Here is a 14,901-nt window from a genome sequence, read left to right as displayed (position 1 = left end):
AACTGGTACAAATCAGCTACTTTTGATTAAATTCCCTAAAATCCAAGAAAAAAACAAGCACACAGTATGCTGGTTTGTTGCTCTGATATTCCTTATTATTGGAAGTAATATTCTTATTACAGTCTTGCACGGAATCAGTGGGCCAAAACAATAAAAACTGAACCAAAATAGACTCCTTTTATCAGGCTGTGCCCACTGTTGTATGGGGGGTGCTGCTGGTTCTTTGGTGTTATGCAAATAGCATGAGTGAGTGTGAAATTTCCCCAGACAAAAGGGGGGGATGGTGCAGCCGGGAGAAGAGCAGCTTGATAAAATTGGACAACCAGCGGGACTCTGGTGGGCGTGGATCCGGAGCTGAGGTCTTCCTGCTCGGCTGAACACGTGGTTCCGTGTCCGCCTTCAGTTCCTGTCGGTGTGTGGAGGGTTCCAGTCCTGCCTTCAACTCTTTTTTTTTTTTTTTATTGCTTCTTAACAACCAGATGAGATCTTCTGCTGCTTTTTTTTCGTAGCAACACCGTCTCCTCCTCTTCCTCCCCGTCTTGCTACACTTGCCTCCCCCACCCCTCCACTCCTCGTCCTCCTCTCCTTGCGGCGCCTCACGGGACTCTTCCTCCGCCAGGCCGCGGTCACTTCAGCGTGGATTCGTTCCGACACGGGAGAGACTGCGTGTGTATGTGTGTGTGTGGAAGAACCTGAACGTGATAAGAGCGTGTATATCCCCCTTCCCCCTCCTTCACCACCTCCTCCTCCTCCTCCTCCACTATCATCCTCCTTCATTTGTTCGGTCATGACGCTGGAAGCGATCCGCTACCGGTCCGGGTCTCTGCAGATCCTCAACCAGCTGCTGCTGCCACACCAGACCGTCTATGAAGACATCCGCTCCGTGCAGGGCGCCTACGAGGCCATCAAGTCCATGAAGGTAGGCTCGCCTCGGTGAATGCATGTGGCTGGTGTCGGCTCTTTTGTGCTCCCGCCGCCGCACACATGTGTCTCTGACGGCCTCTACCATATTTTATTGTTGTTGTTGTGGGTTCACCTGAAGCCGCAGCGTCCCCCGCTACCGAAACCTGCCCTCTATTCATAGTTTTTTATTTGTATTTTTATTATTTGCGTTTATCGAGTGCTTTGAAGCCACCCTTCTCCCTTTCTTTGGGAGAGATTATTGATGAATTATTAATGACCTTTGCCAGGGTTTTTTTTTTTTTTTTTTGTTCGCGTTTTGGTCCTGTGCTGCATTCAATGACGCCTCCAGCTGCTCCATTTCTGCGTTTTTGCATTCCCGAAATGTATAAAAATGCGACAGTAAATGCGTAACATAGAAGTTCCTGGAGATTTTTATGAATTAAAGCGCAGCAGTTATTCACTCTTTTGTCTCTCCAGCTACACACACCGAGCAGGGAGGTCTGGGGCTGGTCCTGGGTGGGTGGAACCGAGGAGTGTGATAGGAGCTAGAAGTGATCTCACACAGGTGCATTTTAATAAATCAGAACGCCTTCAAAGAGTTTATGTCGGTACATCAGTTCGTTATCCGGAGGGTGACGTATTTGTGAAGATTTATTTCTGGTCATTTTTGATGTTTGGGACAGATAATTAAAATATAACGGAGCCAGTAAATTATTTTTGATATGATGCACACAGTATTGCTTATGCATTCAATTATTGTCACCCTCCATAAGGACAGTAAGCCACAAAAGCACATTAATACCATGGATGTTTGGAGCGCTGTATATAAACGTATCAAAAGGAAAGAGTGGAGTGGAAGGAAAAAAGTACACCAGCGATGGGAGTAACTACAGCTATGAGAGAGTTCTGGAGTAAAGACCATTCTAAAGTTTGAGGGAGCTTCTCTTCGACATGAACTACCACTACTGCATTACTAAAGAAATGACCAAACTGTGACTCAGTGGCCTAATTAATTTTTTCAGGGGAGAGTATATCTTGTATTTAATTTTAAATTTAGGTCCCAGAGTCTGGAGGTTTGGTACACGGACATAATTTCTCAGTGATCCTGGAATTTAAGTACTTAAAACAACATCAACCAAACAGTTTTATTGTTCTTATATTATCTACATTGAATTTTGGATATAAACTCGCTATAAGCCACAATCGTCCAACTAATTGAAATAAAACCTTGAACTATGTCATCCTGTGAGTAGTGAGTCTGAGTTTTGCTTTTTGAGTTAAATAACTAAAGTTAATTAACTTCTTGTGTATGTGCTAATTTATTGAGAGGTCTAACGTTACCTTTTCTAGTATAGTCTCCTAAACTGCCAAAATGATCTGCTATGTTCATCATTTATCTACGCAATGTTAGATAAATGATGTCTTAACCTTTGAACAAGCTGATATAAAGGGCTTTAGATGAACTGCCCAAATGAATAGTAATTGGAAAGACCCCAAATGTACTTCTGTTTCACTGGGTTGGCAACCTGAACTAAAAATGCCACATTATCACAGCCTTATCATGACTAAAAACAAAACTGTAAAAACGATCTGATTGCTCGTATGATATTTGCGTAGCTTGTCCTGGTAATTTAAAATGTATAAAAGTGTTATTGATTAAATTTATGTTGTTTTTGCTGCTGTGACTTAAGCAAAAAAAAAAAAAAACCCAAAAAAACATGAGGATTAAAAACCCACTAACTATAGTTTTAAATGCTTACTATGCAGGATTTCAACCTTTTTTTTCTTTCTTTTTTTTAATTTACCTTAATGGAGTAAAACTGGGAGATGATTTTAGATTTAATCAGTCGAGCTCTCTGCTGCTTGGCTAGCCTGCATTCTGCTGCTTTACAGACATGCTAACTGTAGCTTCAAAACGGTAGTGACAGATTATCCTATTGCCCCCGCTGCCTTTCTGACCAACACGTCTCGGGCTCGGCGTGACGACCGACCTCTCCTTCCCTGTCCAGGTGCGCGGCGCTCCAGCCATCGCCATCGTGGGCTGCCTCAGCCTGGCCGTTGAGCTGCGGGCGGGCGCCGGGGGCGACGACCCCGTAACCTTCATCAGGGAGTCTCTGTGTCACCTCACTTCAGCCAGGCCCACCGCCGTCAACATGGGCCGAGCCGCCCGCGAGCTGATGGAGTTCGCCGAGAACGAGAGCATGGAGAAGAACTCTGAGCAGCTCAGGGACAGGTGGGCAGGCGGGCTGGCGGACGTCCTGCACGAGTCCGTCGACACGCAGAAACCTGGTGTTCCTACGTTGAGTCCCTGTTCTGCTGCTGATTGTTTTCTGTGGCGATTTATTAGGAACCATTGTAAAATTAGGTGGTCTGTAAATACTCCAACCTGATATCTGCCCTCATACTCTGCTACAGAGTTGAGCTTCACTCAAAATCAAAATAAATGGAAGCTTGTCCAACAAGATGGCGGCCTTGGCGAGCCGACGTCACTTTGAGCTGTGAAAACACAAGGAGGGCATTAGTGAAGAAAAATCCAGATTTTCCAAAAAATTTGATCTTAAAGAAACAAAAATTTTATGAATTGGTTTAGTATTTGTGTTTAATTTCCCTTTGGTATGATAAAGTATTTTTGAATTGAACTGAAATCGGTTTATCACCCAGCCCTTCTTAACACTTGAACAGAAAAACCCTTCAGGATACTGAAAATATGCAAAAATAAAACCTGAAATCACAGCACACGGTTTTTGTGTGAAACCAGCAGAATTGAACTTTAGTGTGAAATTATTCAACTCCAGCTTTCACCTTCCTGGATTCTCCTGAAGTAGCTGCTGCTGCTTTAACACACTCACTCATTCAGCACCAACTCCAGGTGTGGGTTTGGGAAAAAACAAAAAAAAACTGTTAATGTTATCAGATTTTCTTTTTTTTTTTTAGAGCGCAAATTGGTAGCTGTGAGCATTACACTTGCCACAAGAAGAAATGTGTAATTGCCACAGGAAATGTCAGCTGCAGATTGTTTGTAGACCACAGCACATCAGGTTTGCCTCGGTTAGAAAAATAAAAATCACTCTTTCTCCCTTCATTTGCTGGTAAATCCATTCCAATTATTTTACAGATGCATTTTTGTCTGACGAATCCCTTGTAATTGTGTCGTTGCAAGCAGTTTGTGCTGCTTTGTGTCAAACGGGTATTTCTGAAGAAGGACGGTGGTCAATGTGGATCCATTTTTAGTAGTAACTATTTCACCTGCAGTAGCTAGTAACCACAACACTGAAGCGGTTTTGAGGTTTTTGTGAGGGGAGGAAAGTCTAGTTAAGTGCTTGTTTTGTTGTGTTTTTTGTAGGAAAGGGATGTTATTTATCATAGATCCAAAACTTGAAAAAAGATGTTGCACATTTGCTGTATTAAAAGAGCAGACTCTAGTTTTCAAATCCTTTTAGACTCAGTTGAACAAATTTACTCTCTTATTAAAACAGGATTTGGCTAACTTTCTTTCAAAACACTCTGGATAGAGCAAAGTCGACTTTTCAGTAAAAGACTGGATAAATTATTATAAAGGTTTGGTTGTAAAAAGACGAATTTATTCCTTTGCACTAAATATTTTCCATATACTTCCACCCTGCAGTGTCATCTCATGGATCGAAGACATGCTGGAGCGCGACGTCAACGACAACAGGAAGATCGGCAACTACGGAGCCCAGCACATCCTCTCGGGTGTCCCGAGGGACTCTGTCACCATCCTCACGCACTGCAACACCGGGTCGCTGGCCACGGCCGGATACGGGACGGCGCTCGGTGAGAGGGGAGCTTCGGATCCGACGGGAGGGCAGACTGTGGGCGTTTCCGTCTCTTAACCGCGGTTCTGTGTGCAGGCGTGGTGAGGAGCCTCCACGGCCTGGGCCGGCTGAAGCGCGTGTACTGCACGGAGACGAGGCCGTACAACCAGGGCTCCAGGCTGACGGCGTACGAGGCGGTCGCAGAGGGCATCCCTGCCACGCTCATCACGGACAGCATGGCGGCCCTCACCATGAGGGAAATGGACATCACAGGTAAGGACTCTCGAGGACGCCGTCTTTCATCCCATGACGTCTCATCAACTTTTTTTGTCCTCCTCTCTCAGCTGTGGTGGTGGGTGCTGACCGAGTCGTCGCCAACGGTGACACAGCCAACAAGGTGGGCACGTACCAGCTGGCCATCGCCGCAAAGCACCATGGGATCCCTTTCTACGTGGCTGCACCCAGCACGTCGTGTGACCTGAGCCTTGAGAGCGGCCGGGACATCATCATTGAAGTGCGGCCCCCTGAGGAGCTCACCAGTATAAACGGAGTCCCCATCGCGGCGCCCGGTAGGAAACATGAACGTCTCAATTTATACGGGACAGGAAACTTCAGCTAACAGGGTGTCCTTAAGTCTTTAATTAATGTATCTAAAATCAAGGCCTTAAAATGTCTTCAGTTCATTTTTAAAAAGAAGTTAGCCCTTCACATGTTAATCACAGGTCTTAAATTTTGTCTTACTTTCATTTAATCTGTTTTTCTGTCAGGAAAATGTTTGAGTCGCACTCAGACATCTTCACTGAGTTTGTTGCTCGAGACGGTTGAATCTATCAACAACTTGCTATTAACATACTCTTGCTAGCTAGCTAGCGTCTTTCGCTTCTTTGCAAATTTATCGGCACTTGGCTATATGGATTTTGTACATTTCTGTGGAGATGCAGGTCTGAAATCTCATTCGTAACGGCATTTAAAATGTCTTAAAAAGTCTGACATTTGAGTTGGTGAAACCTGAAGAAACCCTGGTTAAATATAAAGTTTCTCCACAGTCCTGACAAAACGATGGAGTTTGCTTTTATGTCAGTATGTGTCAAAAACCATGAAGGGGAAAAATGCTGAAAAGAAAAGTGGCTTTTTAAAGGATAAAATCTGATTCTAAAGAAGGCAGCAGTTTCCACATTGATTTATCAGTTGGACATTCTTTCCTTGATTTGTTCAACTTTTTTAGCAAACTGTTGCATTTCAGCCATCAAACTACAGGATTTTGACTTGCTGACACTGAATTGAAAACGTCAAATGAAGCGCCAAAAACGCTGTTCTTAGGAAGTTTGGCCTTAAAAGCTAAAAGAGCTAAAATTCACAAACTGCACTTAGTCTGGGATAAGCTGGAGCTCAGTCTTTTCATGCTGATGTCTCAGACTTTAAAACGTCTCCACATTTGAGTGGAGACTGGGGCGTTTTTGTGCCGAGTTGCAGACAAAGCAAATGCGTTGATTAAGTTGAGCACTAATGAGGTCCTTGGAGGCAAAGTCTGTGAGACGGTAATGTTGTTTTTTTTTTTTTTTTCTTTAGGTGATCTGATGACAAACGATTCAATGTATTACTTTCTCATTATGCTTCACTGACATAATGCACCAGTCTCAATAAGGACAACAGACTGAGTGACAGATTGGTGCTTCTTCATTTCTGAGCTCTTTATCTTTTCTGACAGCCGTGTTATAATTACAGTTTTAAAACTATTTCAAAATAATGGTTTGACATAAATGCAGTTCTTGTCAGCCATTGGTCAGTATCTGATTGTGTGAAACAATTTCATGTTACTTCTGTTTTTACACAAATATTTAGAAAGACATAATGGGATCTAGTTGTTTTTATGTAGATTAGAAGAATTATAGCTGAAAAACTTGAACGTTACTACAGCTATGTTGTGTATCGCTATTTAATGTAAACAGAGGATGGGGTCTTGTGGTTGACAAGTCAACACAGGAGCATTCTGGGATTTGTAGTATTAGCGGTGCATGCACAATCTACCTGCAGACATTGAGAATCATCTAATGGGTGGAAAATAAATAAATCTGTTCCTATGCAGTATATCATAATCTATAAATATCAATGCTGTTTCAGTTTTAGAAGAGCCTGTCAAGCTTATTTTTAAGCTTCTGCTTAAAAATAAGCAGAAGCTTAAAAAAAACAATAGAAAGACCCATTGTGATTTATTTTTCATACTTTGAAAACTTTCAGGTTTTCTTGCCGCATTTTTGAAACCTTCACGTAAGAGCATACTCCGTTTTTTTTGTTTTGATTTTTGTTTTGTTTTTTCTTAATAATCAGCAGTTATTGTACTATTGTACCTACTACAATAGTCATCCCAACTTTTTTGCTATATTTAGCAGCTTCTCATACTCCAAAAAATGGTATCGGTCAAAATCGTAATCGACTGGTCAGACTTTTAAAAGATCGATAATTGGTGATCGGCCAGAAAACTGCAATGCAGTTTGTTTCGGATGAGAATACAAGTTGAAACCGCTCAACATTTGATGGGTTTTCCGATTCACGTCTTTCGTTTTACCTGTCCGAAGGACTACAGGCGGAAGTTAGCCAGTCACTAAATCTCAGAACAGCGTTCCTGTAAGCGATCTCAAACGAAGGAACTCGGAACAGTTACTGAGTGCATGAAAGACTGGCAATGCGTAAGAGCAGACATCTACCTAACGAGTCTTTAATTGTATGCTCCGTTTAAAAAAACCCATCAAAATAACAACCACCATTTCCTGACTGCAGGTATCGAGGTGTGGAACCCGGCGTTTGACGTGACGCCTCACCAGCTCATCACCGGAGGCATCATCACCGAGCTGGGGGTCTTCCTCCCATCGGAGCTCCAGGCAGCGCTCACCGGCCGCCTCACCGCTCTCTAAAGCGACCTCCCAGCGCCCCCTGCTGGCTCCGGTGCACCACTGCACACTCACGTCACGCTCTTCTAAAAGACAGTCTTGTCTTCACTGAGGGTGCACAGTTGGTGGTTTTACTTTGGTTTTAGTCAATGCACAGTCACTGTAACGTGCCAGTGGTGCACTGTCTGAAAATCTTTAGTCTCTCTGCCAGCCGCAAACAAAAACGGAAAAAAAAAAAAACAGGAGATTTTTTTTCACTGCAAGGAGTTGGGAAGACACGTGCAGTCTCTCCTTACTTTTAAATCCTTTTTCTGTCATCTTCACATCTCACTTTATTCCACGATTCATTTTCAGTTTTTTTTCTTCTTTTTTTTCCTTAAGTCTTCAGCTTCTGCAGCCAACAGCGCTCAACAGCTGGACTCAGTTTAATTCAGTTTGGCAAAATAAGCTTCTAGAGTCATAGCTGAGGAAAGAAGTAAAATAAAAAAACAAGGAGGACACGACTTTTTCCATAACATATCAGTCGTGATTTCCAGAATGCTGCTACCTACTTGTAAATATCTATTCCCTGCCGGTAGTGTAAATATGTAGAAAACTAACCTCTGCTAGAACAAAAAAAAAAAAAGGTACTGCTATTTTAACCAAAAATATGGTTACTTAAAATCAAATTTGCCACTTAAAATGTTATATTAACATTTAATTTCAGTTATTCAGTGTAGAACTTTTTCACAATAACTAATTGAAATTAAAGATCGTAGATGTTTATACACAGCCTTTCTTGGTAAAATAATTTTTCTTTTTTTTTTCTTTTTAACCAGTGCGTTTAGATATTTGAACCAATCGGCTGAAACCTTTTACAGGACATGGCTGTATTTATACCTCACTTCATGTCTTCATCTCACTGACTGTACTGTATTATATCACACATGTATACTTGCATAATACCTATAAACACACACACACGTGTCCTGACAGACGGCTCTACTCTAGAGACACAAACACTCTGAGCCTGGGGCTGTTTTTTAAATATAATCCTAACTTTTTAAAGGAATAGTTCACTCTAAAATGGAGGTCTTGGTTCACTACCACTTCACCTGCGACTTCTCGTCAAATATTATTCGATTATCGCTCGTGAATTATGTGCAGTCAGTTTTTTTTACTTGGTAGCAAAAAAAAGAGAGAAAACAGCCACCTGTGGCTTTAATTTTAATTTTGTTCACTGGTTCCTGTCTTTCAGCATAGTTTTGTACTTTAATGCCATTTCTCTGTTACTCTTTATCATTAAAGACTTTTTTTAATGCAAGGTTCTAGTACAAGTAAAGATGGACAGATTAGTCATTTCCTTCAGTTCATTAAGGTCTGACCTGCCAATTCCAGTTCTTACTGGTTATTTTGAACTTTCTAAAGACTATAAAAATACAAATTTAAAAACCTCTGAAAAGTTTGTATTTTCAGAAATCTTAGATTTTAATCCAATTAAAATTGAAGCAATTATCAGAATTTATTCGTCAAAGCTGATGTTCCCTAACCTTTTATCTGATTTTAATTAGTCTAAAGAAAGAACTTCTGTGAATGGACGTTTGTTTTGTTTGCATTTATAAGCCGAAAATGGTGAAATATTCTAATAAACGGATGTCTGATGCGCAGATCCACAAGACATTTTGGGTTTAGGTGCCCAGCAGCCCGTACGTGCGTCGACTGGAAACAAATGCACAACCGTCTGAATGCGAGTCGACTGCGTTCTTGTTGGAAACGGATAAAAAGAAAACAACATTTTGAGTCACCAAACAAGTTGTAATGGATCATTTGAAATGAAAACACACCCTGGAGCTAAGATGTAGCAATTTCCTCTATGACTGATAAAGTAAATAAATAAAAAAAAAAGAAAAAGAATTTGTTGGATTTAATGAAGTGTTGAAACAAGTTTTTTTTTTTTTTTCGGGTGTTTGAGCCGTCGAGCAGAGGAAAAATAGTCAGATTGTGGGAAATTAATTCAATAAGCTAATGTTGCCTTTAGAAATGACTAACAAGCATGAGTAGTCAAGATTAAATTTGAACGCAGTTTAATGGAAAATAAATGTTACTTCCTGTTCCTTTAATACAGGAGTCTGATCTCTGCTTTAATACATTTTCACTAATCTGGCCACACCGACTGTAGAGCCGATGGCGAACAGAAAGCAGGTGTGAGTGGTAGACGCCTTCGTCTTTATGTGGACGTGAACTTTTCCTTAAAGCATTTCCTTATTTTTTGTTTTGTTTTTCCTTTGCAGTATTTGTAAAAAAAAAAAAAAAAAAAGAAAGAAAAAAAAAGCATTGCAACCAACACAGAAACACCATCTGCAGTCTGAATGTAAAGCCTCTCTCTCTTTCTGCCGGACACGTTTCAGTCGGCGGGCTTCAGACTCTCGGTCACTTCTTGCCTTTCTTGCTCCCTTCAGAATGTGCTTCAGCTGTTTGGATTCAACCCGCCACTTAAATTTAACTGATGTTATATTTTGAAGTCATGTACAGTTCTAAACCTGACGGTGTGAAGCATTAAAAAAAAAAGATCTTCTCCATAGTTATTGTACGATAAGTTTAGGCTTGGCATATTTTCGACAACTTAAGATCACGTAGCGCTGATATCATATAGAAAAGTTAGAGAGATTTGGTAAAGATATATTTACAAATTTTCTAATTTTGTATTTGGCAAAAACAGTGAGTGCATAATATTTGCTGACTTTAGTCAATTTTGAGCCTAATTTACTGTGTTCACCTTATCATGAGACCTAAAGATCTCTGAACCCAGCAACTTACCTGACATGCATACATAGATATTTTTAACGGTTATTCAGAAGTGGTTGCAAGTTTTCCCCGCTTCAAGAGCGATTCGGGTCCTGAGAAATCCTTTGACGTATTCAGCTGATGCTGCAGTTCCTACCTCCCCCAAAAAGCTGTTTGGTGTTGACAAAGAGGTCAAGAGTTTCACGTGACTTGTGCTCAAAGGTCATAAGAATCAAACAAAGTGGGGAAAGTCTTGGGGTAAATGAGGAAATTTGGGGTCGGCTTCAATTTCAGATTCAGTATCGTCTCCATGCATATGAAACACTGCAGGAATGAAATGTTTTTCTGGTAGGCTGCATTTGTAATTGGGTTTTTTTGTGTATGTGCATATAATCAGTTTTAATGCATCAAAATCAGGGAGGATAAAATGAGGATAAATCAAATCTATCACTTAACGCCTGTCAGCCATTTTGTTTCTTCAGAAAGGTTACATTTAAACAATTTGGTAAATTTTCTGAGCTTTTGTCTCCATGTGTGCCACTGTGATGTAGTTTATAGAAGAGGGTAGAAAATGATATATATAACTATATATACGAATGGACAAACACTACAAAGTGAAGCTTTTATTTTAACAGCTTGTGCTACCTTTGTCCAATCGATCGCTAAAAGGAAAAACGTGGCTTCACTTGTTTCTTGCTTGTATTTTTGCAAATGATTTGAGCATTGCAAATCATGTCAGAGCAATTACTAGATATATTTTCCCTTAAGATCTCAACATATCTGAAAGAGGCTGTGGGAAAGATGCTTTCAACACACAGGAGCTTTTATTTTTTATGTCCAAACATAATGTCAGGTATCTAAGAAAGCTTTTACTTTCAACAACAACAACAAAAAAAAGAAGAAGAAATAACCCTTTCTCTAAGTTGGCTAGAAGTTGTTTTGATAGTGGACTTTTGTATTGAAAACCAGCCCACTGTAACGCTACAGGAAGACCAGGATCAATGGCTTCATTAATGATTAACACAACATACTTTAGACAATCAGTCTGTTGCTGTTTCACTACACACAACTGGAAAAAGTTTTGACTACATGTGAACATTACATCATTTAAAAAAAAATTAAAGAGGTGGGGAAAACCTCTCGACCATAACCCTAATAATGTACATTTCTGCTGTTTCCATATTAACTTGCAACTTTAATTCACAGTTGTTTTTTTTAATCCCAAAAAAAAAGATGAGGAAAAAAAATCCATTGTTAATCACTGTATCTATCACCTGATTGATTATATATTAGAAAACTGTAAAGTTGTCTCACTGCGTTTTTCTCTCCCGTTAAACCTCGGCACATAGAGTTGGGTCACAATGCGAGCATAGAAAACTTTTAAGCAAATGCTGGTTTTCTGTTCAAGACACGTTTTCTGGGGCGTTTCTATGACTATGCTCCACATGCATGTAGCAGCTATGAGGCCATCAAGTCTGTCACAAACAAGCCCCTGTCTTTTTTTTTTTTAAGCGGTACAAGGTCTCCTCTCTGTCTGTCCACGATAATTATACCCGTCTCACTGTGGTCTGTTTTCATTTCCTGGTTCTCATCGTGACTGTGTGTGAGTAGGCCATCGGAGCGCCATGCTGGGGAGGCCTCCTCAGTCAAACGCACTACCTCTCAAGCGCCAGGCTGCAGCAGAGCGAGCCGATTCGAACAAAACAAACCTGGACTGAAAGTCTGATCGGATCTTTATCCCAAAGTGAAGTGTAATTTTGTGGCTAGATTCTGAATCAACTGGACTTTTGGTTAGATTTCCTTTTTTTTTTTTTTTTTTTTTTTTTAAACATGTCCTGAAGCTGCATCAGTACACTGCAGTGTTTGATAGATACACCGAGATGTCCTGGTGCCAAAAATCCAGAGTTTCCACGTTGACTAAACTGATTTAAAGTAGCTGCTCTTTTGTTATGGAAAAAAAGGAATTAAAATAGATGGAGTGTTGTTCAGATGGCCTCTTTAAGTGCAAGTTTTTCATTGTTATCGATAATCACTTGATCTCTGTTTACGTTTGTAACGTGGAAATGGTTCCAAATTGGATTCTTCTTTTTTATATATAAATATATATACGTATATGAATATAAGGCTGTCATGAATGAAGAGATTTCTCTTTCACATCAATACAGAAAAAGAATAAAACCACAGTGAAATGGCATATTTTCCCTTGTTTTTTTTCTTTCCGACAGTCAAAACTAAATTCACAAATAGGTACCAGAAGGACTGCATACATGTGCATGCCAAACTCAAAAAAAAAAAAAAGTTGAAAGCAGTTTCAGTTTCCTTCTACTTTAAAGTTATGCACCACTTTGTCAGTCTTTTAAATAAATCCCAATACAATACATTGAACTTTGTGGTTGTAACGTAAAAAGATGTCTAGAGTTATGAATATGTCTGCAAGACAGACATGTTGCTTCAACCATTCGACTGAAATATCAACTTTTAAGTGGAAAAAGTAAGGAAACGGTCAGCTTCAGGAAAAGTAACTGCTAATGTGTGTAGTTACCATTTGTTTAAAGAAACAAATGGTACAGATCCTTTAGTGACTGGTTTTCAGATTAAAAAGTCAAGTTTTGTAGTGCAGATTTACAATATTCATGCTAAGGTACTAAATGAAACAGATGTGTGTCTTTGTTCTCACAGTGGTGTTTACCTTGAAACTTTACTGATGCAGATTTTCTTACTCTGGTTGTATTAGTCTGATATTAAAATTTGTTTAATCTGAAACATGTAAGGGTGACAAAAAGCCAAAATGGAAGAAATGACCTACAGTATGTTCCTCACCTGTTCAGTTCACCGTTAATCAGACAGCATTCATCCCGATGATTGGTTGGGCTATAACATTTCTGTATACATACAATTAAAAAAATAATAATCTAAATAAAAAAAATAATACTTCATCCAACAGTTTTTTGTTTGTTTGTTTTTTTCGAGAAAAGCGCAGAAAAATTCGAAACCCTGTGATTTGAATATCTGTGTGACGCTAACTAACCAGCAGGGGGCTGTAACCGAACAAAGACGGACGTAAAGCGCCACGCTGTGACACGAAGAAGGAGCTTCTTTCTCGGTAAAAATGGCTCAAGGCTCAAAGAAATTTAAGGCTCAGCGTCCTGGAGGGTCAAAGAAACACCAACAAAACAAACAAAAAGGACCGAAGAAAGGAGGTATGACTGTTTCGATAATTCTAGTATTTTAGGTCTGGTAAATTTAAAAAGTACCGGATATGAACTAAACATGTGACCAAACACGTCTTGTTAAGTGCAACGGACATTCTCTGTGACATGTATTTGTTTTAAGCAGTTTATACAGTTGATATTACTCTTATTAGCTTATTGGTAAAGATATGTATTATGTTACCCTCATATATTGAAAAGCAAACAGTAATTCAACATAACGATGTTCACCTACATCCTTATATTTCTTCTACAGGGAGGATTATTGCACCCAAGAAGGCTCAAGTGGTTCAGCAACAGAAGCTAAAGAAGGTGAGAACATTCTTCAGTGTAAACATTTTGATCTCACTGAGGTTCCTTAAACTTTAATTTTAATTCTGCCGTTCCCTGAAGGGTCTGGAGGTTGCCATCAGGAACAAGATTGAGCAGGAAGTGACCCAGAAGGCCAGCTCTTCCCTCCACAAGCCCCTGGCTGTGGTTAAAGGAGCTGAGGGGAAAGGAAAGCCCGCCGCTGCCCGCCCTGGATCCAGCTCCAAATAACCGCCGCCACCGCCCGGGTCTCATCAGGTTATGGACTTTAGTGGAACCTCTGCTGGGGCTGCAGAGAATTCTTTCAAACACAGTGTTTGCTGTTTTATGTTCAGCGTGGTTCCATCTCCCTTCAGTCACTTTATAGTGTTTGTACAATAAAAAAAACAAAAGGTGAGATAAATGTTTTGTGCTTCTGTTTTCCATATTTGTTTTCAGCCTGGATATTTAGATGTTTACAGAAACGAACCTGCACAAGTACATGATCTGTACCTTAAACTAAAATCTGGTAAAGTATATAATAAAGAAGAATAACCTCTGATGGTAAACCAGCGATACGGCTGAAAAAATGTATCGCGATATATGTGATACATTTATCATATAATCCTGATTCATATCGGTTCATGTTGATAATTATTGATTAGCAGTATTTCAAAGGTTTAAAACCTTTCCATTTTTATACAGTTTTCACTGTCTTTTTCAATTATTTTTAAGCAGTTATGAGACACAGTGGCAAAACATGAAACTGCTGCTGCGCAAGTTGCTAGGCAACCAAAGAGTGCAAGAGTTAGTTGATGCCACCATTCTTGCTTAGCTTAGCCAGGAGAGGTTGAGCAGCTAAAGCCTTTCCTCAGCCTACATCCCCCATCCGGTTCTGGCTCAGAGTTCTGTGAAATGACTGAAAAATCTGACATGACTGAAATTAATCGCCTGTCTATATTATTGCCCAGTCCTAACCTGTGTTAAAACTTTATATATCTGAAATGTTATATTTGCAATTCTATCAAATTAAAGCTTATTTTGACAAGTGAATCTGTTCAGTAATGTTGAATA

General features: G+C 40.0%; 2 protein-coding genes across 2 annotated transcripts; both read left to right on the top strand.

The window, feature by feature from the left end:
* Positions 1 to 255: 255 nt before the first annotated feature.
* mri1 (methylthioribose-1-phosphate isomerase 1) lies at positions 256 to 12,524 on the top strand. Its single transcript, XM_081606147.1, has 6 exons — positions 256 to 919; positions 2,913 to 3,136; positions 4,529 to 4,698; positions 4,776 to 4,952; positions 5,024 to 5,248; positions 7,458 to 12,524. Exons 1-6 carry the CDS (start codon positions 788 to 790, stop codon positions 7,589 to 7,591), a joined length of 1,062 nt encoding a protein of 353 aa, XP_081462273.1. The 5' UTR covers positions 256 to 787; the 3' UTR covers positions 7,592 to 12,524.
* Positions 12,525 to 13,369: 845 nt separating this feature from the next.
* c1h19orf53 (chromosome 1 C19orf53 homolog) lies at positions 13,370 to 14,880 on the top strand. The gene is made up of 3 exons (XM_008410565.3): positions 13,370 to 13,530; positions 13,796 to 13,851; positions 13,933 to 14,880. The coding sequence occupies exons 1-3, from the start codon at positions 13,440 to 13,442 to the stop codon at positions 14,077 to 14,079; spliced, it is 294 nt and encodes a 97-aa protein (XP_008408787.1). The 5' UTR covers positions 13,370 to 13,439; the 3' UTR covers positions 14,080 to 14,880.
* The last annotated feature ends 21 nt before the right edge of the window (positions 14,881 to 14,901 follow it).

The sequence above is a fragment of the Poecilia reticulata genome, chromosome 1 (genome assembly GCF_904066995.2).
Source record: "Poecilia reticulata chromosome 1, P_reticulata-male-v2, whole genome shotgun sequence".
Taxonomy (NCBI): Eukaryota; Metazoa; Chordata; class Actinopteri; order Cyprinodontiformes; family Poeciliidae; genus Poecilia; species Poecilia reticulata.
This window is presented reverse-complemented; position numbering and strand designations above follow the sequence as displayed.